The sequence below is a fragment of the Podarcis tiliguerta genome, assembly GCF_965153285.1.
Source record: "Podarcis tiliguerta genome assembly, chromosome: 11".
Lineage (NCBI taxonomy): Eukaryota > Metazoa > Chordata > Lepidosauria > Squamata > Lacertidae > Podarcis > Podarcis tiliguerta.
The window spans coordinates 36,701,031-36,727,520 of NC_139544.1; the positions used below are offsets into that span (position 1 = coordinate 36,701,031).

At 43.0% G+C, this 26,490-nt stretch overlaps 1 protein-coding gene across 2 annotated transcripts in view; it reads right to left on the bottom strand.

The window, feature by feature from the left end:
• Positions 1 to 650: 650 nt before the first annotated feature.
• The window catches only part of CDK7 (cyclin dependent kinase 7), a 28,448-nt gene continuing 2,608 nt past the window's right edge, over positions 651 to 26,490 (bottom strand). The window contains exons 3-14 of one of the 2 annotated variants that reach the window (XM_083404311.1): positions 26,156 to 26,358; positions 17,361 to 17,420; positions 16,681 to 16,714; positions 14,166 to 14,233; positions 13,366 to 13,434; positions 6,973 to 7,083; positions 6,347 to 6,465; positions 5,210 to 5,309; positions 4,871 to 4,957; positions 4,508 to 4,657; positions 2,093 to 2,240; positions 651 to 877 (exon numbers count right to left, since the gene is read on the bottom strand). In XM_083404311.1, the coding sequence (XP_083260437.1) occupies positions 852 to 877; positions 2,093 to 2,240; positions 4,508 to 4,657; positions 4,871 to 4,957; positions 5,210 to 5,309; positions 6,347 to 6,465; positions 6,973 to 7,083; positions 13,366 to 13,434; positions 14,166 to 14,233; positions 16,681 to 16,714; positions 17,361 to 17,420; positions 26,156 to 26,358 (1,175 nt within the window). In that variant the 3' untranslated portion in view covers positions 651 to 851. Of the gene's footprint in view, positions 878 to 2,092; positions 2,241 to 4,507; positions 4,658 to 4,870; positions 4,958 to 5,209; positions 5,310 to 6,346; positions 6,466 to 6,972; positions 7,084 to 13,365; positions 13,435 to 14,165; positions 14,234 to 16,680; positions 16,715 to 17,360; positions 17,421 to 20,217; positions 20,388 to 26,155; positions 26,359 to 26,490 lie in introns of those variants that run through there. The other variant, XM_083404310.1, reaches the window with a different exon arrangement.

The following is a 26,490-nucleotide window of genomic DNA, read 5'->3' on the forward strand; positions in this document are numbered from 1 at the left end:
AGGCCTTGGTCTGCTTGGCTGGGGGGTTCAGTGAAAAAACATTCAGGCATCCCATATTATCACAAAATAAATGTTTTAGGATTTACTCGCACCAGAACAGCTTTGTTTCAATTCATCTAGTCCAGCATCCTGTCTCACACTGGCTGACCAGATGTATCTAACAAGCAGGAATTCAGGGCTTATTTTCACTCATGGCTTACCAGGGGGCTTGGTAGTAATATCCCTGTTAGGTAGAACCTATTCTCATAAATGTGGAATTAGGGCCTTGCCCTAAATCCACTGTACCAGTCTAGGCAGAAGCAAGGTACAGATACACCTAACTTTCTCCATTGTGGAATATGATTTTTATTCACAGCCATCTCTGGTAATACTGTAGCTCATACTGGCACTCAATGAAGCCCTTTCTTCTACTAAATCACCTTATTTTCCACAACTGCACTGGCATATGTAACGGGAATGAGATTCCCACACATTTTGGTTGTTGTTTTTTGTCTAGAGCAGATACTGGGGAAACAAAGATTCATCCATACCGAGACTTCCAATTTCTGCATCTGGGATTCCAGCCTCCAGGGCATTTCTAGCACAAGGTCTCATTCATCAGTACCATATGCCTAGTTCCCATATCCCATCTATTATATATTATTAACAAATGAGTCTTTAACTTTTTTATTTTTAAAAAAAGCAAAGCAATAAAAATACATGGTTTTTAGAGTTTAACACTACACACATTTTACATGTTTACATTTACAAATTACGCTTTAATCCATATTGTGACTTTTAGTTTTCACATTATTTGTTCTTTTCAGACTTCATAGCAGCAGAAATATTCAATATCCCTGTTTCCACAGTAGTCAAAACACCAACTTTTTTGGTAACCCTGGGAAGAGAGAGGTAAGTTTAATGCACATCAGTTTGTCTTTCTTTTTCTTATGTCATACAGCAATAGTAAGATTGCTTGTGCCTAACCTATTTCAAACTTTTATCACAATTACATAGTTTTAATTAGTGTCAAAATGTGGGCTAGCATATGGAGAACAAACTCTACTGTCCATTTCCATTTCAGCTGTGGGTGGGTAGAGAAAGAATACTGCTTCAGCAAGTACAAAATCAAGCTAGCTGTGTCTCCAGTGGCCCTACTGTGTCTCCAATACAGTCTGCTTCCTGTCCATGATACTTCTCTGCTCTTCTCAGTTCTGTAACCATCTGCCAGCAAAGGTTATAGGTTTTGGGACTGGTACAGATAAGGAAGAATCTCTGGGCTTTTGCCAGGCTCTTGAAGCATCATTCACCAAAAAGTCTCATTTGAAAATAGCATAGCTGACGTCCTCCACTTAGACACCTGCCCATGTTAGGTGCACTGCACAAGGATTTGCCAAGCCTAGACTTCTCTGCTTACAACGGCAGAACAATTGTTGCATCTCAAGCAGATGTAAGAACACCGGATCTTCTAAATCATGCTTGGGATATCATAAACACATTCTCTCCCTTTGGGGAACCAACAGTTGTTAGTGTTACATGCGTACTAACATGAAACCATAGTTTCAAAGGGAAAAAATAAAAAATAAAGGAAATCTGTATCAAAATGAAGTGAAAGAAAGCAAGACTGAGAAAAGCTCCTGATCTCATAATGATTAGTTAGTCACACTCCCATCCCCCGAAATATTATTGCATTATTAAGTGCAAAAGTTGGTGTGAGCAACCCTACAACGTTGCAACCCTTTGGTTAGAATGGCTTAAGTCAGCTAGGGTATGCACACTTCTAGGCCAGTGTTTCTAGGCCCAGGCTAGCAAATTAAATGTTACATTGTGAAATAAATAAATATAAATTTTATACATCACTTGACTGTAAAAAACCTCAAAGTAGTATACAAAAGATAGAATAATAAAATCAGGTGTGGGGACCAATACTTTACAACATACAAGAAATTAAAATACTTTAAAAGTATTAAGATTCACACCAGCTTTTCTGGGTAGGCATGACTAAAAATGTTTTTAGCAGGCAAAGGAAAGGTGAGAAATCATATCTGGGTATATGATAAGTGTTTAAATTCTACACTTAACATTGGAAGAGACTATCTAAAAATGTTGCTACCTTGATCTATTCCATCCAGTCTTTTCCTTTTCAAATTTGGAGCTGGGTTTTGTTGCTCTTTCAAGACTTCTGCAGGGCAATTGGGTCTTGGCAACTGGCTTCCAGGTGTTGGTGCTGGCCGACTGCTAAAATACTTCTGTTTTAGTGCCTTCAAGAGAACAGAATGAGATAACAATAAAAAATGACACTACTGTATTTAGAAATGACACTATTTCTGTAAGATCTGTACTTAAGTTTATAATATGTAGCTTTCTTGGCTAATTAGTAATATTTTGTGTGGTGGGGAGAAAAGAGCGTGAGGGGTGGCAGTGGTGGTGGTGATGGATAGCGTCTATGGTCACTGAGGCTGTCTATGGTTCCTCACAATATCAGTTCTATGCAGGTTTCCCCCTGCAAGATTCTGTGTGCATGTGTGTGTTGTGTTCTTACAAAGGACACTTTTTCTTAAATGTGGGCACAGCCAGGGCTGTGCATATATTATCATTCTGGTTATTTTTGAAAGCAATACATGCTGAAAGTCAGAGGAATGCTGAATAAGATATACAGTGGTTGAAAGCAGAAATTCACTGACTTCTCTATCAAACTAGAATTATGCAAAATAGCAAATGCAAAATGTCTCAAGTTGTATAATTTAGTTTTTTGGCACATAATTTAGATTGCATATGCAATTTCTCAATTTCCCTACCCCAGAGTGGAGTATACATAGCCCTGGGCTTAATGTTTTTCAGTTGTAAACTTTCTCCTATAATATAATCAGTATCTGCATGGTTTGTATCTGACTGGAACCTATATTTGTCCTTAAATAATTCCGTTTATTGCATCTAGGCAAAACATATTTTTATAGTGTGGTTAATGCTTAAATAAACTCCTTTTGGACGAAGCAAATTGTATAGCACTAGAACATATGGATTGCATGTACATTCTGAATAAAAATTCTGCAGTCCTGACATCTCATCCAGCTACTTCCCTCTCTTCCCATGGTTTCCCAATTAATATTTGTGTTTGCAAATAGCTTTTGAACTGCAGCAAAAAATATTCAAGGATTAACTTTATGGGATATGCAGTAGACTGTAACATAAATGTAATAGGATCACCATCTCTTGCTTTGCTGTGCTTTGCCTTCAAATTATAGCCAAGTTATGGTAATTATGCACAACTAAAAAGTCTTACGTTGCTTTTTGATGTGGCTTGTAGTACTGAACAAGTTTCCACATCACTGGTCTGTACCAAGAAACACTTGCAATTAAGTAACCAGGGAAATTAAGACCAGAAGGAACATCCACAATGAATAATTACAGGTTCAAATAATAAAAAGGTACAAGCAATTAAAAACACATTTCTCATCTGCAGCTCTCAATCCGTGGCTCAGGAAAGAGGGCTGCATCAGCCCTTTGTTTCAGTAAGAGTTTTTAAAAAGCAACAAAGAGCTCAAAATACATGCCTCCCCAAGTTGCAAAACTATGTACTTGGAATTAAGTCCCACTTAATTTACTATGAGGTAAACTTGAATAGGTTCAGACAACTAGAATGATAAGACTGCTGTGGAAGATGTACATTCTGCCACAGACACTCTGGGCCAATTGACATATTGGTTCTCATTGTGGGCCTCAGCTTCACAAGTGGTGAAGCTGCTGGCTTGGCACCCTGTTCCTCCTTTTTTGCTTGCTGTCTGAGCCATAGGGAACAACTTTCCTCCATCTCACTTCTCCTCCAACTTTATACTATTACATTAGCGTCTCACATTGAATAGAAATGACCTGTAGAAAGAACTTTATGAACTGAAAGCAGAAACGCTGCATATACTTTTGTAACCCAAGAAAATCTTTAATAAAAACATATTTTTTTTTTTAAAAAAAGAAATACTTCTTGGCCACTAAATATTGACAGGTCAAATAGGCTGCTGCTTCTTGCCCCCAACCAAAATATTCAGGCCCAGCTCACACTCTCTTCCCCTTTTTACTGCTCAGTTGCTTTGGTTAGTCTGTTACAAGAGGAATGGGATTGGTGGCACTGGTCAAATGCCAAGGGTGGCTCTTCTCTTCCCCCCTGAAACTGGGTAAAGCTATTTGGTGAGCATCCCAGTCTGAATTCAGACTTTCAGAGCAGTCCTCTGACAGGTGTCTTTTTCATCTCAAATGATGCAATCCATTCTTCTACTTCATGAAGCAGGTATCAGAACACAAACTGAAAGATCAGTTGACATCAGAAAGAGAGCTGAAATGGTTGTCTAGATACAAACCTGTTTAGGAACGCACTGCTAAAATATCACAATAAAAATCTGTGGAGGTGCCCCTGGAAGAACTATACACTCCATTACATAAAGCAATTCTGCTTGAGACTTGTGCAGAACTTATTTTTGCTAAATACTGACAGAAACAGTTTTAAGCTAATGGGTGGAAATTTAAGTTTAAATACCTGAGTAGCTGTGACCCTAGTAGAAGGATTAAATGTAAATAAGCCTTGCAGCAGTTCTAGCAAATCATCACCAGCAGCACTGAAGATATGATGAAGTGGCATTCCAGGGAAACTTTTAAAAGTCACATAATCTGGAAGATTGGTCATACCCTATTTAGGCGGGGGGGGGGGGGAGGAGAAAGAAATATAGCACAGAGAAATCAGCACCCACATAATGAATAGTTAAAAGTCATTAATGGTCCTCTCACCTGTAAACGCACATTAAGTATAAAGCTAGTCAAACAGGCAAGCAAGTCAAAACAATCAAGTTTCCATCAATTCTCCCTGCCAGCTTTTGTTACAAGGTTGTTAACTCAAACTTACAGGCCACTGCTCCTCTGTTGGAGTACCCAAGGTTTCGAATATCTTTGTGAGTTGATCCAGGTCAGAGTCTCCTGGCAAAAATGGAACCTATAGAAAGACGAATACAGTGGCTTTCAAGATTGGTTTGTTCTGAACTCCTACAAAAAAGAAATTCAGCCCTAAAATCTTTGAACTTTTCTGGTAAGCAAATGGCATTGGATCAGTTTAAAGCAAACATGAGGGTTCCCAGAACAAAGATTGCATTTCCAGCACTCCTCCCACATGTAAAAGTGCCAGAAGATAAACCATTTGCGCAAGAGCAGAAGAAAATTTCATTTGACAGCTTTACTGAGAGCTTACCCTTAGGAGCAATTCAGCCAATATGCAGCCCACTGCCCACATATCCACGCCTACACCATACATTCTAGCACCAAACAGTAGCTCAGGAGCTCGATACCACCTGAAAAACAAGTTAAGACATGCTGCATTCCCTCCTCCATTTATGAGCTGTGCACAGTACCTTCAGTACAAACACTATCCTATTTTGTGCCTAAAGATTTACATCTTATCTTGTTCTTTCTGTAAGAAAATGGTGCAAATCTAATCTTTTTTTTCTCCAACAAAGGTGACAAAATAGCTGTTTAAATTAGTACTGCACAATTTACTGGCATTCAAAAGTGGATGCAATTACCGTATTTTTTGCTCTATAAGACTCACTTTTTCCCTCCTAAAAAGTAAGGGGAAATGTGTGTGCGTCTTATGGAGCGAATGCAGGCTGCGCAGCTATCCCAGAAGCCAGAACAGCAAGAGGGATCGCTGCTTTCGCTGCGCAGCGATCCCTCTTGCTGTTCTGGCTTCTGGGATTCAGAATATTTTCTTTCTTGTTTTCCTCCTCCAAAAACTAGGTGCGTCTTGTGGTCTGGTGCGTCTTATAGAGCAAAAAATACGGTAATATTTGAAGGGAGTGTACATGGCCCTCCCCACTTTATCCTCACAACACACCTGTGAGATAGGTTAGGTAGGATTACCTAACCTATCCTACTGGCCTAAATATGGATAGGCAAACTAAAGCCTGGGGGCCGGATCCGGCCAAATCACATTCTAAATCTGGCCCGCGGACAGTCCAGGAATCAGCGTGTTTTTTTTACACGAGTAGAATGTGTAGAAATGCATCTCTGGGTTATTTGTGGTGCATAGGAATTCATTAATCCCCCCCCCCCAAAATATAGTCTGGCTCCCCACAAGGTCTGAGGGACAGTGGACCGGCCCCCTGCTGAAAATGTTTGCTGACCCCTAGCCTAGAATAACTGAGCTTCATGTCACAGAGTGTGATTTTTGAACCAGGGTCTTCCAGTCCTCATGTGATACTCTAAACTCTGCAACACACTGGCTATCTTATTCATGTTCCTATCTTCATGTACACATAGCGATTGGGCAAGCAGATGAAGTTGTCATACCAATAGGCCAGATGTGTTCCTTGGGGGATCTCTCTCTTACCTTGTTACTACTTGGTGTGTGTAAACTCTGTTAGGACTTCCAAAAGATTTTGCCAAACCAAAGTCAGCCAGTTTCAAAACTCCATTTTCATCTAGCAACAGGTTATTTGGTTTAAGATCCTTAAAGGAGAAACACATGAATATGCCATCGCTGAGAATACTTAAATATTTTGCTTTGTGATCAAAGGTTCACCTTAACCAGAAATATGCTTCTGAAAGCAGTGACAATAGGATTGCATAGAATTGAGGCACTAGATAGAAACTACAATGGCTGATCAGAATATGGTAAATTAGACTGTGCCATTTATATCCATTTGTGGCTCTGAGAATCAGCAGGGATTTGGAAGTTGGATTCATTTTTTAAAAAATGTTGCACGCAAATTGCCGATAACTATTAAAAGCTAAAATATCCCAACTACTTATTCTGTCTTTTTTTATATACCCATTTGAAACCTCAGATTTTGGGGCATTAAAAATAATAATAATCAAAAGGGACCAAGAAACATTTTGTTGTTGTTAAGACTGAGATAATTTACATGGAGAATCACATTTCCATCTCAAACTCCTTGATGGGAGCCATTTCTCATTGTCTTAAAGTTCCTGTCTTTTGTTCCTAGAGTTCCTTACCCTATGAAGGATCCAGTGTTCATGTAAATATTCTAAACCTTGAAGTGTCATCAGCATGTACGCTTTGATGTGAGAAGGTGTCAACACAAGACTAGTATCCTTTATTATAACCTGTAAAATATATATTGCATTTTACAAATTGCAGAAGCTTAGCTTAATGCTTAAAAAAAACACACCAGAAAAATTACACAGATGTATCTGTTGGGGTACACAATGTCCCCAATAACAAGCAAGCCTTAGAGAAATCACTCTCTCTGACCCAGAAATGCTATAGAATTGATTATCATAATGTGATTGGTAATGCCCTCACTTTCAGTATTTTCACTATCTACATTGTTAGACCTATATAAAGTATTGATTATAGCAACTTCCTGTTCTGAACTCTGACCACTGTCCAAATTCTCTGTGAACTTTGTATCTAATATTCTTATGTTTTCTCACTAGTAATGAGAATTCCTTTAAGTGGGTGGCATCCTAAGCAATTGCAATTATTTCCCTTCAAATGAAGTCTGTATTACTCTTTAGCTGCTGAAAATGTGTGTATGTCTGCTTTCTCTAGCAGATACACAAAACCTACTGTCAGGGAACTGCCATCGGCAGCACAAGAGGTGCCAAGGCTCTCTGAAGTAGAGAGAGACGTAACACCTGAAGAGGGAACCAGTAGGGGGCGAACAGGAATGTCAAGGGAGGGAGAGTCGGAGGAATGGCTCAGAGACGTTTCTAGCGAAAATAGTGGGGATGTTTCAGGTCCTCCTATAGGGACACCCGTTCCTCGCCGGAAACTGTCACGCAGAGAGTCCAGAAGACGTGTTTCCGTTAAGGAGCTTTTATGTTGGAAACGTTTCCGAAAGCAACCACTTTCGGATTCTGCTAGCGACTGACGCAGCCATGCTGGAGGGGCTCCGTCACAGGCAGAGGTTTGAGAAACTGTTCAAACTCTGAGGGATTTGCAGTTTACACACAAGCAGCTCTTCATCCCATCACAGCAATCCGAAAGTCACCGACAGCTAGCTTGTGCCAGGGAGAGGCATCATGAGCGAACCAGCCGGAACTGGAGGGGCAGCTGGAGAAGGTCCAAGCCTGGAGGAAAGGTACAGGGCGTTGGAAATCCAGCTTGCCTTGCAGACGGCGAGGCTGGAAGAGAGGAGGGCTCAGGATGCAGAAAGGGGGAAGGAGAAAGCCACCCCACTCAACAGAAAGATGCCAGGATTGGTGCAGAAATTTGGGGGGGACCCCAGAAATTATCATGCCTTTAGGACAGAGATGCAATACGCTCTCAATCTGCAATTTGATGACTTCCCTGATGAGGAATCGCGAGTGGCTTTTGTAATTAGCCATCTCGAATCAGGGGCGAAGGACTGGGTTAGACCCTTGATGGCAGCAAATAATGAGATCCTAAAGGACACAAGGAAGTTTTTTCGTGCCATGGACCTGATGTTTTCCAGCGACATTGAGCAGGGAGAGGTGCGAAGGCAGTTAATGGCTTGCAGACAGGGAAACAGGACTGTCCGTGAGTACTGGACTGAGTTCACTATGCTGATTCATAGATTGGGGTGGGACTTGTCTGCTGACCCCATTCAGATGCTTTTCGAAGAAGGTCTGTCTTCGTCCTTGAAAGATGAACTTTCCCGGACCCCCAGAGCGGAGTCTATGGACCAGCTGACTAAAGCCGCGCTGGCCATAGGAGCGCGCCAGGAAGCGAGAGCTTTGGAGAAGCGGGAGGGGAAAGGAGAACGTTGGAGGGAGCTCCGCATTCCAGACATTCCAGAGCAGCCTTTCCCGCCGGCAGAGCCGATGGAAGTGGGAACAGCGTGCGCGCGCGCAGTTTCAAACATCGGTGAAGGGCGGAAGAAGGAGGGAAAGGGCGGGAAGAAATGTTATCTCTGCCAACAGCCAGGACACTTTGCCAGAGTCTGTCCACGGAGAAAGGAATGGCAAGGCATGGCAGGAGCTGTTGGGGGAGAGGAGGAGGAAAGCACGGAGCAAGTAAAAGCCAACGCCTGGCTGCCGTCGGGGCACAGCAGCCAGGCTCAAAAGCAGTGAGAGTGCCCGCACCAGAACCTCCCAGACCTGCTCTAGTGATAGAGGTGTTGCTAGAGCTGCCAAACGGACATCCTCTACAGATCAAGGCCCTTCTGGATTCAGGCAGCTCCTGTAATTTCATGAGTAAGGAGTTCGCAGCTGAGCACCAGATACAAACCCTCCCCTTAAGTAAACCCCTGCAGGTAACCACGATTGACGGCAGAGAGTTGTTGGGAGGAGAAGTGAACCAACAGACAGTCCCCATGACAATGAGGGTGGCAAGGCACACCGAGCGGATAGCGTTTAATGTGGCCACCTTGGGAGGAGCTCCCATAATTTTGGGGATGAGCTGGCTGGCACTACACGATCCTCTAGTGGGCTGGCACCAGAGGGTGGTCTCCTTTGGGTCAGCGCATTGCCTAGAACACTGCAAGCAGGGAAAGGATCCAGGGGGAGCCAAGCTCACCCTAGCTGGGATGGAGGTAATGAAGCAAGGGGAGGTGCCTCCACAATATGCAGATCTGAGCAACGTATTTAGCGAAAGGGAAGCGGACAAACTGCCGCCGCATAGACCCTTTGACTGTCAAATCAACCTACTCCCTGGGGCTCAACTCCCAGTGGGCAAGCTGTACGCCATGTCAGACAGGGAGATGCAGGAGCTGAGGGAGTTCATTGACAAAAACCTGAAGAGGGGTTTCATCAGAGAGTCCCGAGCGGTGGGGGGCAGCCCAGTGTTTTTTGTGGACAAAAAAAACACAGATAAGCCGAGGCTTGTAGTAGACTTCAGATCCCTAAATGCCGTGTCGGAACCCCTGGCTTTTCCTATGCCCCGAATTGATGACATTCTGACCAGGGTAAGGAAGGGGAAGATTTTTACAAAACTGGACCTGCGGGGGGCGTACAATCTGATACGGATAAGGAAGGGGGATGAATGGAAGACCACCATGTTCACCCCTTTGGGAGCATTTGAATACCTCGTAATGCCCTTCGGTCTCCAAGCCGGCTCCGCATGTTTTCAAAGTTTTATCAACCACGTCTTGGGACCTTTGCTCTACAAGAATTGTGTGGCCTTTTTGGATGACGTGTTGGTGTATTCGGAAGATGAAGAGCAGCATGTGAGAGACGTGAGAGAAGTGTTGGGCCGGCTGCAAGCCAATCAGCTGTGGGTGAAACTGGAGAAGTGCCAGTTTCATGCCAAGGAGGTGGAATTCCTGGGGTACCGCTTGTCAGACAAAGGATTGGCCATGGATCCAGGCAAGGTCCAGGCGGTGCTGGAATGGAAGACACCGAAGACCAAGAAGGATGTGCAAAGGTTCCTGGGGTTTGGGAACTTTTATCGGAAGTTCATCAAGAATTTTGCACACTTGACAGCGCCCATCACCGACTGCCTCAGTAGCAAGAAGAAATTTGTTTGGACGGCGGAGGCGGAGAGAGCTTTTGAAGAACTGAAAAGGGCTTTCGCTTCGGAAGAACAACTTCTGCATGTGGACCTACAGAAGCCCATGAGAGTGGAGACAGACGCGTCAGACAAAGCAGTGGGGGCGGTGCTTCTTCAGCCGGGAAGAAATACGTCGGAGTGGAGACCGTGTGCCTTTTTCTCGAGGAAGCTGAATAAGTCCGAGCGGAACTACACGGTGTATGACAGGGAACTACTCGCCATTCACGAAGCGTTCCGGAGGTGGAGACATTTATTGATTGGGGCACAACACAAGGTGCAAGTGTGCACCGACCACAAGAATTTGGAGTATTGGAGGACAGCTCGAGTACTCAACCAACGACAAGTGAGATGGGCACAGGAATTTTCCAAATTCCACTTCGAGATTTGTTATGTACCAGGCCCAGAGAACGTCAGGGCGGACGCTCTCTCACGCAAACCAGAGTACTTGGAGGGGGAGGGGGCAATCGAAGAAAGACATGTCATTCCCGAGGACCGCTGGGTGTGTGGGGCGGCGCTGGTGGGGAGACGAGAACTGGTAGAAGAAACGGAAAATGACGAATATGCCCAAAATAAGCTCAGAGGTCTCAGGGGAGAGGGTGAGAGCCCGGAGGGTTTTGAAGAAAGAAATGGGGCATTGTATTACAAAGGGGCACTGTATATACCAGAAGGTGAATTGAGAGGGAGGGTACTCAAGCAGTTGCATGATAGTCCCACGGCGGGACATTTTGGACAACACAAGACCATGTGGATGGTCACCAGGGAATTTTGGTGGCCCAAGGTGAGGGAAGATGTAAAGGAGTATGTAAGAGGGTGTGACCAATGCCAGAGGGCCAAGGGGGAAAGAAGGGCGCCGGCAGGGTTATTAGAACCACTACCCACGCCGGAACGGCCTTGGGAGGCGGTATCAATAGATTTTATGACGGATCTGCCCAAATCCAAAGGGAAAACGGCCATCATGGTAGTAGTGGACCTGTTGACTAAGATGTGCCACTTTATAGCATGTTCACATGCAGTCACAGCGGAAGAAACAGCGAAGTTGTTTGTAGAACACATCTTCCGGCTGCATGGCGCCCCCTTGAGGGTTATCTCGGACCGCGGGAAACAATTTACTTCCAGGTTCTGGAGGAAGCTCATGAGCTTGCTGCACGTGGAAGTCAATTTCTCGACGGCCCGGCACCCTGAAACCAACGGGCAGGCGGAAAGAGCAAATAGCATCCTCCAACAATATCTGAGGTGTTATGTCAATGACAGAGAGAATGATTGGGTCGAAAAGCTGGCGCTGGCAGAATTTGCCTACAACAATGCGGAGCATGTGTCCACAGGGATGAGCCCCTTTTTGGCCAATTACGGGTGTCACCCCAGGGCATTCCCGGGGGAGGGAGGCGAGAGATGGAGCGTCCCAGCGGCCGAACATTTTGTAGAAGAGATGGAAGCGATCCATCGTCAGCTTCAGCTCAACTTAGAAAGGGCCAAGGCACAATATAAGAAGCAGGCAGACAAGAACAGGAGGGAAGGTGAAACAGTAAGGGTGGGGGATCAGGTGTGGTTGTCCACCCAAGGGTTGCCGTTCAAAGGGGGTTGTAAGAAATTAAGACCCAAGAGATTGGGACCCTTTGAGGTCATTCAGCAGGTCAACCCAGTGGCTTTCAAACTCCGGTTACCCAACCACATGAAATTGCACCCAGTGTTCCACAGGTCGTTACTGTCACCGTACAAGGGGGGAGGTGAAGGGGAGTACAACAGGGGACCAGTCTTGGAAGAGAGGGAGAGCAGTAACCATGTAGCGGAAATCCTCGATTCCAGGTGGAAGGGCAATCAGGTGGAGTATTTAGTGGCGTGGGAAGGGGAACCGGAGTCGGAAAACACTTGGGTGACAGCAGAGGAGGTCAATGACGAGGTTTTAACAGAAACGTTCCACCAAAGATTCCCGAGGAAACCACAGCCGGCAGCAAGGTTTAGGAGGGAGTATTTCGGCACCACAGACGAGGAAGAGGAACTGGAAGGATTCGCGGAGTCGGAGTTGGAAGAAGGAACGGACTCAGACGACGAGGAGTACCGAGAGACTAGGAATCGCAACAAGTGGAGAAAGGTGTTCGAAACTTCAGACGATGAGGAAGGTTCTTTCCGGGGTTTTGCCTCCTCCCAACCCGAAGGGGAGGAGACGGGAGGGGGTGAAGGGGGCCCTGGAGGGGAGGTGGATGTCAGGGAACTGCCATCGGCAGCACAAGAGGTGCCAAGGCTCTCTGAAGTAGAGAGAGACGTAACACCTGAAGAGGGAACCAGTAGGGGGCGAACAGGAATGTCAAGGGAGGGAGAGTCGGAGGAATGGCTCAGAGACGTTTCTAGCGAAAATAGTGGGGATGTTTCAGGTCCTCCTATAGGGACACCCGTTCCTCGCCGGAAACTGTCACGCAGAGAGTCCAGAAGACGTGTTTCCGTTAAGGAGCTTTTATGTTGGAAACGTTTCCGAAAGCAACCACTTTCGGATTCTGCTAGCGACTGACGCAGCCATGCTGGAGGGGCTCCGTCACAGGCAGAGGTTTGAGAAACTGTTCAAACTCTGAGGGATTTGCAGTTTACACACAAGCAGCTCTTCATCCCATCACACCTACAATATGAGTTATTTATGCATAAAACCTGTTATTCTGCTTATGTTAAAAAGTATTGATACAGCGCCACCTATCTGCACAACTCTTTGGAAAGAATGAGAGATGATTCCAACCCCAAGGGGCTTACAGTCTAAAAATAGATGCAAAGAAGAGGCATACTGTTCTGCCTTCTCTGTTGTTCTCTTCTACCACCCCCTTCCTCCATGTCTCTTCTCCAACTCTTATAACTTTCCCCCAGGACTTTTGGTTTCAATATATAAACAAAGCAAAAGCTTATTCATCGGCCACAAAATTAAGTCAGAAGCCAGTTAATGGCAATCTTACCTCTAGATCAGTTTCCATAAAATCAAATACTAGACTAATGTTAGATTTGTGTCCAAATGCATCAAGAAGCTGGAAGAGAAATACACTCAAATTATTGATGTGATAGTATGCCCTTAATCCAATGTGTGTGCATACACGGGTCAAGGTATCCTCACTAATGTGCCCTGGCAGGCTTACAGCACTCCAGGCAATGCAGAGTGACTGAGTCTCACCACCCTTTTAATTTCCTTAACTAGGCCTGCCAGGCTGTTTGGGGGCAAATCACACCCATCTTTGCCAGGCCTGAAGTCCTATGATACCATGCTCAGAAAAGTTCAAGCCATGTCTTGAAACTTCAACCCAATCCTGAACAGGAACAAAAATCAGAAGTGTACTCCTGATTCTTCCCTTACAGCCAGTTTTCAGTACTTCTTGAATCTGGCACATTTTTGTGTTGACTTGCATAGCAACAGAAACTCCTAACACCTGGAAAAAGGATAGTTTATGAGTCTTCACTTTTAGGCATGGCCAATCAGAGGGAAGTTCGAAGGGCAAGGGGAATTTGACCTGGGTCTCAGGTATAAATAGGGTCTCAAATTTAAACACTTATTTTCCAAGGCCCTTTAAACTCTCATCTATGTATCTATCATATCTGGGTGTTGCTGAGAGTTTCTTATACTGATTTGATTCTCTGCTTCACTTTTATTAGTTATTGTTTTGTTTCACTGTTATTATAAACCAACCAGAGAACTTTGTTATTGGATAGTATTTAAATATTGTTAATACAGGAATATTCCCTTCAAACAGCACTTTGTACTTACCCCTATAATATTTGGATGGCTAAGCTCCTGCAGTAGCTTTATTTCTCTAAGGGCTGTTCTGTTTATACCTGAATTGAAATAAGAATCATGACAATAACAATAGAACTGTACACCCTCAACAGTGTATGAATTTGGTGGTACTAGTGGCTCAAAGTAATCCTAGGTGAGAGGGAAGAGGTATAGGTACTTTTGCCACAATTATTTATGCCACATACCTGCTAGTTTTATGCCTATGAGGTTAGAGATTCAAATCCTGAAGTCACCTAGCTCAGGTGAGCAGGTCTCTGTACCTTGGGAATAATGTTCATGAAGACTAAGCATAACATTTTGTGGACAAGAGACTGCTACTATTTTATTTCAAATTGGTGAATATTTCTGATAAGATTCAAGCTCCAGAACACAGCTTCAAATATTCTAGGCAATGAAAGTATTTCAGATCAATGTAATTCCCATTTCCTCACATCCTGAATGAAGAAGATGTTCAGTTTGTTGTAGTTAAAACAAGATTGAGGTACTTTTTCAGATGTCATAAAACTTTCCCTCAAATGTCAGTGTTTCTATACTAGGGAGGAAAGCAATGGCATGGGCAAAAGGAGAAGCTAATTCACATCTTTCTTGCTTCAACAATAGATAAGCAAGAACTTACATTGGATCAGGTCCAAGGTATTTTAGTCACTGTTCTTCACTATGTTGCCCAGCATCACCCAAACAACTTAGTATGCTCTAACAGTTTAGTATGTTTAAAGAGATTGTTTTCCAATGTGTGGGTTGGGGTATGCCTTGGTCCCTTGATTTCCTTGGATATGCAGGTGGTAGGAATGAAGAGGACTGCCTTGCTAGAAGCAGTTGATTTCCCAGATGCAACTCTTCCTGAAAAGATGGAACTAAGCTTCTGTTATCGATGCCCTACTTACTACTAGGCAGGACTACTTCAATGTTCTCTACATGGGGCTGCCTTTAAACAATGCCTAGACAATTAGACTAGTGTAGAATGCTGCTGCCAGACTACTGTCTGCCATGTGAAGATTGTAGTCATGTTCCAATCTTATTTCATTTCAACATTTACTTACAGGCTCAATTTAAAGCGCTGGTAGTCACCATTAGCAAAGGGACGCGGGTGGCGCTGTGGGTTAAAGCCTCAGCGCCTAGGGCTTGCCGATCGAAAGGTCGGCGGTTCGAATCCCCGCGGCGGGGTGCGCTCCTGTTGTTCGGTCCCAGCGCCTGCCAACCTAGCAGTTCGAAAGCACTCTCGGGTGCAAGTAGATAAATAGGGACCGCTTACTAGCGGGAAGGTAAACAGCGTTTCCGTGTGTGCGGCTCTGGCTTGCCAGAGCAGCGATGTCACGCTGGCCACGTGACCCGGAAGTGTCTTCGGACAGCGCTGGCCCCCGGCCTCTTTGAGTGAGATGGGCGCACAACCCTAGAGTCTGTCAAGACTGGCCCGTACGGGCAGGGGTACCTTTACTTTACTTTAGTCACCATTAAACAGCTTGGTACCAGGTTATTTTAGGACCTGCCTGCTCACATGTGAAACTGTCCAGCCTCTGAGATAACACCTGGAAGCCACACTTTCTGCTCCATTCATACATGAAATCAAGTGGATGTGAAGAAGAGAAAGGGCCTTTTCAGCCGTAGTGCTGTGACTGTGGAACTATCTCTTGGCATTGCCATTCTCTTCTTGTTTATCAAATGACTGTAAGCACTTAAAAAAATAGGCTAGCTTTTAAACAGTAACATGTTTCTAAGATGCCCTACATGAAATCTTAGCACAAGTATCTAAAAGTTTTTACAAATGATATTTTATATTGAGCTTACTCTGTTCTTGTAATGATGTACTGTTTTACTATACTGGGCTCTCTTGGGAGGAAGGATAAACAAATAACTATATATTTTAATTGTAAACTACTTTAGTTGTTACTTTAATAAAAGGACAGAAGATAAATAATAAATTAAACTGAATACAAGCTTGCTGAACTGATGGACTGCACAATTCACATAAAGAAGTACATTCTACTTGAAATCAGTGATACGGAATAGGAATATTTCCAGGGCTTTAATTTTACGTTGAAAAAAATCCACTTCATAAGTTCATTAGAAACAATGAACAGATGCCAATTACAAATGTAGTATTAGGCAAGCTTGGCAGTTTTTCTTCTTTAGATCTGATGACTAACTACAAGTAAAATAAGCATGTTAAATTAGATCACTTACTAGCATATCAGAATTTTTTCAATTCAAAATCATGCCACTGCTTAAAATTTTGTCCATGGATAAAAATAAAACAAGAATACTAAAGGGAAAAAAATGTGAATGTTTTCTATCTAAATCACCAAAGGACCAGTGGAGTATGGATATTATGCCACTGGTCTACTTCAAAACAAACAATTACATGGATCTGATTTGTTATCTCTTCCATTCAAAATTGAAAAGAACAGCAAGTCATTTACCAGCATGGTGGCAATATTCTAGCATATGCAAAATAGTTCATTTATATATGTGTATTTCAAAAACTTACCATCTTTAGCTTCTGATCTATGCCCAAGTTTGATCTAAAATAAGAAAATGGTTTAATTAAGACAATATTTCTCATTACCAAAGGCAGGTCAAAGGCTACAGTCTGTTGTTCTGTAAGTATCTAAACTGACTGACAGCTCAGTCTATGTATTTTTACTTGGAAGTAATTTCTGAGAGGTTTATTTAAGTGTGCTTAGACTGCAGCTTTTACTTGCTCTAGGTTACTAAAGCTCTGCACAATTACATAAAACATGGTCAGACAAAATGCATGGTTAGAACCCAGAAGCTGAAACTGTTTCTCCTTACTTCTCCAGTGGCAGTAGGCAGGCTGCCCACCACTACCTGGAGTGGTGAAGAGAAGCAGTGGCGACAAGAGCTCACAATAATTTGTGAGATTTCACTGGAAGCTGCTGCTGCACCTTCTTGTTTCTTCAGTGGCAGCAGGGGTAACTGAAGCACCCACAGGGGCACTACCACTTAGGATTCCACTGCCTGTGGTGGCTGCCTCAGTTAGCCTCATGGGCAGACCAGCTCTGGTTAATGCAATTGAATATATCAATGAACAATTTATGAGTTGCTTAATAAATAAATAAAAATCTCATCAATGTGGCTAGGATTCCAAGCTATGGTCAGCACAAATCATGGTTTGGGTATGCTGTCAGATTAATAAAGCTAACTTACCTTTTTAATAGCAACAATTTGATTTGTATTCTTGTCTCTTGCTTTATAAACTGTAGCAAACTAAAGAGAAAAAGAGCACATCTTAAAAATCAGTTTTCTAATTATTTAGCGGCAGCCTTGCTTTTTGTTTAGAAAGTGTTTAGTCTTCTTTTCTATAAAATATCTTGAGGCATGCTATAATAAATACAAATGATCACAATAAAAACAGTAAAAATGTTGAACAATGTTGAACACCTTCAACTCATGAAATGCTATGCCTTCCCTCTAAAGTCACTCTCAGCTGGTCAATACTAGCAACTAAGGGAAATTAACTGATAAATTTCCAGAGATCCAGCATAATTACAGAATTATAGAACTCTAGAGTTGGAAGGACCACTAGGGTCATCTGGTCCAACCCCTAGCAAAGCTGTTTCAAACATCTGTACAAACCTCAAAGTACATAAATGTAAGAATGTCACATATGGCAATCTACCCACATAATGAACATGTCCTATACTGGAAGGCTTTCCACAAAGCAGGAAAGTATTACATTGTTATACCCCTATTAAGAAGGAAGTTCAGTGGCTGCACTACAGGGTTTGATTTCCCAATTTAATTTCAAATATAATTTTGTATATAGAGCAGCAGGCAGGACCTAGACAGTCAGCTCCAGCAGCCTGTAACATCAGCACCCCCCCAAAAAAAATCAGACTTTTGAGTCTCTCTCCCCATCATTACCTTCTCGCTCCAGCTAGCTGCAAAATGCAGACCTCCTACTTCCTTGTTGGTTACTTTGCAACTGCCCACTGTTTCTCTAGTCACCAACCTTCAAACTCCATTTTGGAAAAGTTTACTAATCAGATGGGCAAGCGACAGCCTTAAACAGAGATATCAGTGATACAGCAGACATATGCTACTTTCTGGCTAAAGTATGAAAAGGTACAGACCTTGCCCCTCAAAAATTTATTCTCCATTGTAAGTCAGGTTTGACCATTGGATAACAATTGGGTGGCTAGGAAAACACTTTTCTCTGTCCAATGCTGGATGAGAAAAAGGTCTGGCTGTAAGTAGATTTGATCAGAGCAACAAACTGCTTACACAAACATATCTAACAGGTTCTTTTTAACAGGTCATTTTGCTGCTGCCCTAAGCCTTCATGACATCAAAGGACAGATCAAAGTCAATTCTGGGAGCAACCAGTCAATTACCCATTCCTTTACTTTTTTTGTGAACAGCCAATATTTCTAGGTGCTAAGCTATTGACCCCATATTGAAAATGCTTTGACAGAGGCTTCTAATTGAACAGATATTTTTCTTTCAAATGAGTGCCATCTCCAGTCAAGCAGGTGCTTTAGGTTTCTGAAATGCAAACTTGGGAAACTGGAATGAGCAAACAACCTTCAAGTATCTGAAAAAGATTCCTACTGCCCATCTCCAGATGCTTTCCACAACCTATAACACAAATACACCTATGGCACTACCCCAGCCATATATACTCACAAGTAAAGTTAAAGGTAGGGACGCGGGTGGCGCTGTGGGTAAAACCTCAGTGCCTAGGACTTGCCGATCGTATGGTCGGCGGTTCGAATCCCCGCGGCGGGGTGAGCTCCCGTCTTTCGGTCCCAGCTCCTGCCCACCTAGCACTTCAAAAGCACCCCTAAGTGCAAGTATATAAATAGGTACCGCTTTATAGCGGGAAGGTAAACGGCGTTTCCGTGTGCTGCGCTGGTGCTGGCTCGCCAGAGCAGCTTCGTCACGCTGGCCATGTGACCCGGAAGTGTCTCCGGACAGTGCTGGCCCCCGGCCTCTTAAGTGAGATGGGCGCATAACCCTAGAGTCGGACACAACTGGCCCGTACGGGCAGGGGCACCTTTACCTTTAAAGTTAAAGGTAAAGGGACCCCTGACCTTTAGGTCCAGTCGTGACCAATTCTGGGGTTGCGGCGCTCATCTTGTTTTATTGGCCGAGTGAGCGGGGGTACAGCTTCTGGGTCATGTGGCCAGCATGACTAAGCCGTTTCTGGCGAACCAGAGCAGCACACGGAAATGCCGTTTACCTTCCCGCCAGAGTGGTACCTATTTATCTACTTGCACTTTGACGTGCTTTCAAACTGCTAGGTTGGCAGGAGCAGAGACCGAGCAACAGGGCGCTCACTCCGTTGTGCCGACCTTCTGATCGGCAAGTCCTAGGCTCTGTGGTTTAACCCACAGCGCCACCCGCATCCCATACTCACAAGTAACCCGTATTGAATTAAATGGGGCTTATTCCGAGGTAAGAGGAATTAAGACTTGCAACTTTATATATATAGTAGGGAGAGGGGGTGGCTTTTCATAGTTTCTCTGCTCTCAAGCTTTTTTGCAGCCCTGGAGAGGGGATTCTCCGTGACTGCCCCCAAACTGTGGAATTTCCTCCCCTCTGCAGAGGTGCTTAATGCACCTTTCATTTTATGCTGAAACTGCACCTTTTAACCTGGCCTTTGATAGCCGAGACCTTTATTTTCCTATTTAAACTGTATTTTGGGCGCTGCGTTAGTCATCGGCTTCACTTTATTTTTAACCGCATCACTGTCCTCTGGGGCCTTTATGGCGAAGGGCAAGTGGGGTTGGGGTGGAAATGCCGAGCGGAAATATTGTTTTATTATTATCAAAGAGCGAAAGTTTGCGCGTCGTCGATCTCAAAAAAGGTGAACTCTGCGCAGGCGACGGCTTAACTGGGTGGCATTGAAGGCGACGCCGTTATTCGGTGGGGCGTCCGCAGCTCCCGCCCCGGCTAACCCTGAAAACTCCCTCAGGTGGTGCCTCTCCTTCGCCTCCACCGGAGCCCTACGGAAGCTGCTGCTGCCGGCCGTTACCCCTCCCCTCAGCCGAGTCCGGCTTACCTGCCCTTCGCCTAGGAAGGCCAACTTCTCGTAGCGCTTCGCACGCGCGCGGGCGTCCATCCCGACCAAGCGCGATTTAAAAACCGTCAAGTTTACGACGCCTCCAGGAAACCAGCGCGACTGCGGCTCCTCCCCCCTCTCCCGTACACCACCGGCCTTCCCACCGCGTTCTACGCATGCGCCACGCACGCGGGCAAATGACGCTCCCCCCCCCCCGAGGTTTCCGCCGGTCGTGACAACAGCCTCTCAACAAAGAGATAGGAAAGGATAGACGAGCAAGCAAAATCCCTTATAGAGCTGTTACGAGGATAGAAAAATCCGTGGTTTTCTTCTCGGGTCGCAACTTCGCCCACCCAGGAGTGCTAGTGAGGACTGTCCATTAAAAAAAAAGAGAGAGGAGAAATTCGGGGTTTCGACATAACTGATTATTGGGAAGCTGCAGGTTTGTAGGTCGCTCGCCTGCCTAAAGAAATGTAGCCGCAGAAAAACCCTCTGCCTTTATTTCTAGTCTGTTTTGTACACGTTTAAAAGCACCTTGCCAGTGAACTCCAGTATCCCCATATTGTAAGTGTGCCCCTGGGGTGGGGAGGGTCACTGGGGATGACCAGCTGGTGACAGGCCACAAATGTATTCCATTGTTAATATTGCTTGGAGGTGGAGGGTTTGCTAGTCAAAAGCACCCTTCAGATTGCAGCAGGGCCAGCGCTACCATTGAGCAGAGAGAAGAAGCAGTTGCACCAGCAGTCAGACCTTATCAGTTGGATAATCTGCTGCCCGTACACATCTTGCTAAAGTCTAAATTCCTGTTTCCCAGCTGTCACTGCCATCCCAAAAGAGAGGGGTGGGGAAGCTTGTTGTTAAGCAGTGTTAGTCTTGCAACAAAAACAAGTGTTGTGGCACTTTAAGCAGAGGTGGAGAACCTGTGGCCCACAAGATATTGTTACTCTCACTTGTCATGCTGACCAAGGCTGGTGGGAACTGAAGTCGAACACCTGGGGAGGCACAGGTTCTCATCCCTGCTTGAAAATGAGTATTTAATATGGTATCAGCTTTCATGGACCACAATCCACTGCATTGGATCATATATAAATTGTAATCATAAGTTGGCAAGTATATACACGTAGTTTAGTGAAAACTATAGGGGAGTGAGCAAACTCCGGTGAACCTCAACCACTTTGCTCAAGCAGCTCCCTCTTTTCAAGTTCCCAAGTGCCAAGGCAGCCACTACACCTGACTACAGCAGTAAAGGTAACATAATAAATGCATGTTTGGTTGCACACAAATGAGTCTGAGAAAATATAAATGCAGCACAATGTGATACAAGTTTATTTACTCAGAAGCAAATTCCAAAAAATAAGTAGGCATGCACGTACTGATTGTGTTGTTGTTGTTGGACTTTCCAAACAAAAGATGCATTTATTACTCTATTTATTTTCAGGATTTATACCCTGCGGCTTTTTATTTAAGGTCACTTTGTAGATAAACTAAAGAGCAAAAAAAGCACTCCAAAATTAACAGTTGCAGCTTTATTTGTAATCAACCCATCACATTTAGAAGATTCCACAATTTGATGTAGGTTGGAGCAGAACCCATTTTGTTCAAACGGAAATGTCATTTCTTGATGACCAGGGAATCAAAAGGGAAGTAGATACCCTGCTACAATGTGGATGCGACCAGCATTTTATTTGCAAGGCGTGTTTATTGCCTTCCTTGGCAGATTTCATTCATGCATTTCTTTTTAAGAAGTGCTATAGTTCAGTGGTAGCACATATGCTTTGCATTTTAAAAAAGTTCCAGGTCTCTGGAAGCTGTATGCAATAGATGGGAAACCTCTTTACAATGAAATTTACACATAACTGGATCTCCCTGTACTTCCAACACTTCCCACTTATAGAATTCTCACTTAAGAACACAGCTTTATCAATCCCTGCCCCTCTCCCCCCACTCAGAAACCATTTCCAGTGATCCTTGCAAACTTGGGAGTGGTTGGAAGATAGGGGGAAAAGGTTCCAGGCCTCAACTCTAACTGATGTTAGTAGCTTGAACTTAATATGTTTCTAAAGCACAAAGATGAGCAGGAGCAAGGTCAGGATGACATGGGTGCAGCAGGAGTGTCAGATTGATTGTAGTGCTCCCAGTCATATAACTGGGTAGGCCTGACCTTATTATAGATAAGCAACAGTGACCACTGGTGTTGGGAGGGTATCTCTGGCTACTACTATGTGTACTGATAGATGCCTCATTTCATTAAAATAAATGGGCACCTGAGCCTTCAGAAGATCCTCATTTCACATCACAACTGATGAGGATCACAGGAACAAAGTCCATTTTGAGACCAAAGGATAGTATCAATACTAAACTTGATTGATGAGTAGATGGTGCAAACATTTTAATTTCTTACACTTTTGAGATTTCAAAAGAAAAACCTCTAGTCATTAGCATAACTTAGAGATACATTTTAAAACGAGTTCCTGTATATTTGGACTACGTTTCATCTGACAAGCAGGCTGAGCGAGAGTAGTACCTACAAGTGGAATTGTCAAGAATGGAGGCCTGTATTTCTTTCCAAAAGAGCAGGCAGATAAGTTTGCAATAATATGTAACTGATGTTTAATAAATACAATTCATCCACTAACACCTGCAAGTTCTGTCTTGCTACTGTCTCTTACATCCCCCACCCTTTAAAAAAACTCTCCCAAAGGGCATGATTGATGTTGTTTGAGAGAAGAAACAAATATTGCTTTCCTTCATGCCAGACAGGCATTACATGAACAGTGAAAACACCACGAGATTTTGCTGTTCTTCCTTAGTGTATCAACAACAGCTACAAAGGAGATAACAAAACCATTATTGCTAAGTAGAACAAATAAAATAAAATTTTAATTGTAGAGCTGTATAAAGTGGAGTCACAATTTCTCAAAACAGAATGGTCTTCTGTTCTAGGACACTGCCACTTTCTGAAGAAGCATTTACCTTCTCATCCCTCGTGAAATACCTTTAACAAAGTTATTTGCTTTTAGACTTTTATAACATTCAGAGAGTGAGGAAGGCCTTTGTTGTGAATATAAGAGTTTGCTGTACACCAGTAGCTAACCGGAGTCTTGTGCGTTATTCTGGACCTCCACGCTGTAAGAAAAAATATTGGTTATTTATCTTTCAACAGAAAGAAAAATCAATTCTTGCACTGATATCTATTTGCATTTGGATAAAGTGACTGATGTCTAACTTTATAGGGATATACAGAATAACAGCAAGCCACACATAATTTTTGTTGCCATTTGGACTTTTCTGTAGTGTGCTATATCCCACTTCCTATTTACGGGTCCAGTAAATTAACTGCCTGCCTGTATTTCTGTATTTTTCAAAACAATATAAATTTGAGTCCTTTGGGCCCAACCCACAGTTGTGCACTAAGTGTCCTCCCCCAAACACTGCAATCTTGAACATGAAACTATTTCATGTAATCCAGGAAGGTCATGTGGGATTTGGAGTAAAGTGTCATCAAAATGTGGATGACACCCATGGCTATTTCTCCTTTTTGTCCAAGCAAAGCAGCTGATGTTCCGAACAGCCATTTTAAGATAGGTGGTGGGGATACTTGGCTTTCCAGACATTGCTGAATTACAACTTCATCATTCTGGGTGATGTGCTATTCTTGCTGGGATTCATGGGAGTTGTAGTTCAGTGACATCTGGAAGGATAAAGGTTCTCCACACCTGCACAGGTAGTGAACCCAGGTTGAAACCAATAGAAGAAGTAAGGAGCCAAGTTATGGATTGGTTACAGTACCATCAATTATATGATTTGTTTAAAACAGACTAAATAATGGATTTTGGACCAAAGCTCAGAGTTTGAAAGAGAGTTACTATGGAATTAGGATAAATTATTGTCTAAAATGTATAACATTGCTAGAATGGGAAACAAACAATGAGCTAGTTAAAGCTTCTATGACACACTGGGCAATGGATATAGGGCATAACATAGATTTAAACCTCTGGGAGAAACTCTAGAAGAATGATTTCCAGTTCTCTGCATGTTATGCATTGAAAGAGAATTATATGAAAATGATTCATAGATGGTATTTAACTCTGAGTAGGTTGGCTAAGATGTATAAAACAGAATCAGATATGTGCTGGAAATGTTAATAAATTGAAGGAACCTTTTTTCATATGTAGTGGATGTGTAACAAGGTTAAGGAATATTAGGAAATGATTTTCAATGAGTTGAAAAGAATGTTTAAAACAACTTTCCCAAAAAGACTGAAGCATTTTTGTTAGGAATAGTTTGAACTGACGTTCCTAGATATCAGAGAAATCTATTAATGTATGCCACAACGGCGGCTTGAGTTTTGTTAGCCCAAAGATGGAAAGTGAGGCAGGTCCCTAGTAAGGAAGATTGGCAACTTAAGATGATAGACTCTTCAGGTTTAACTTATGGATTACAAGAGCAAGAAGAATTTTTATTTAGAGAGGAGTGGAATTTTTTTGCTGATTCTTTAGAAAATAACTGTGTACAACTGAAAATGGTAGCAGCATTAAGATAAACTCAACAGTGTGATTAATAATTGAATGATGTAAATTGGAGAATAGACTAAAATGGTTATAGTAAAATACGCAGAAATGAGAGATAAGTAAAATGAACCATGGAAGGAGAAGAAGGTATGTCAACTGATATATGGTATTGTATTAAATGTTTATTTTGAAATGTACAATTTGGAAATTTAATAAAAATTATAAATAATAATAAAAAGGTTCTCCACACCTGCAGTAATGTGATGGGTGGGCACTAATAAACTGGAGCTGACTAAAGATAAGATACCTAGTGGTATCTTATCTGACGTTGAAGATGCTATCTTGTACTGTATGGGGTTGCACTCCTACAGGGATATTAGATGTAGAAGCTAGGGATACTGCATACTGAGATTGTTTTCATAGCGCTATGTACCTTTATGCCAGCTACTCACTCTCCTACACAAGTTGTGTATGCTTTAGTAACACAAAGGGCTGATTACCATAACACATTATATATGGAGCTGCTTTTGAAAATTTAAACTGGTTCAGAATGCAGCAGCTAGGTTGCAGATCATGGCTTGTTATGCATGTGGCTTTCAGGTTGTTCCTGGAAACAATGCAAACTGCTGTTTTTAACATTTAAATCCAGGCTGTCTAAGAGCAGGCTTCCACAATGTTCCACCCACTTCCATATCAACTGGCCTGGGAACTGATCGTCATAGCTACAACACAGAAAACATTAAAACATGTTTTTATATGTGTTGGAAGCTGCCCAGAGTGGCTGGGGCAACCCAGTCAGATGGGCGGGGTACAAATAATAGATGATAATGATTATGACAATTGTGATATACAGTATCTACAGGAACAGAAGCACCAGGCCTCTGAATACCAGTTGCTGAAAAACAATAATGAAAAAGAGTTATTGGTAACAGGTCCTTCTTGTGAACTGTCCATAGGTCTCTAGTCTGATCCAGCAGAGTTTTTGTGTTTTTATCATCAGAAACTTTCTCTGGGTGCCCCAATTGGTGAAGTTTAGAAAAGGTTAGGAGAGAGGGGTCCCTTTCTGCAGTTGCACCCATCTGTCAAACTTCATCCCAAGAAAGATACACCTGGTGACCTATTTTTTTCTAGGCACTAGGCTGTCTTATTATCCAGGTTTTGGCAGTTTGGTTTTTCACCTAATGCTTATTTTATTGTTTGGCTATAAGGCTGTTGGAACTGTTTCAATGCTGGTTACTGTCTTATCAACACAGCACTAGATTGCAGACATTCCCATTGACTGCCCTAGGCTTTTATTTTGGAACTGTTTAAACTATTTCATTTAATGGCCACCTTGTGTCCAATTTATAAAAGAAAGGCAACATAATAGATATTTCAGTAAAACAAATGCAAAGAATGAATTATGTAGGAAATCTCTGGGACCTTACTTGGATATACTCCATCTCTTCCACCGACATGGGTTTCCTTCTATATTTTTGAGGTAATGTTTTTATTAATTCTGAAGTGTCAGGTGTGCCTTGAATTCTACTGGAGAATGAAATATTTGTAGATGGTGACGGCCCACCTCCTGCAGAGAGTTGTGAGGCTGAACCATGAGGCAGAGGCACTCTTGACTGTAGAGGCTCCTGTACTGAAGGAACAAGAGACAGGTTCTAAACCATTTACTTTAGCAAAAATATTCAGGAAACCCTGCCTAGATCATGAAGCATTCAGAGTAATAGCCACGTTATTCTGTTGCAGAAAAAACCAACAAAAATATCTT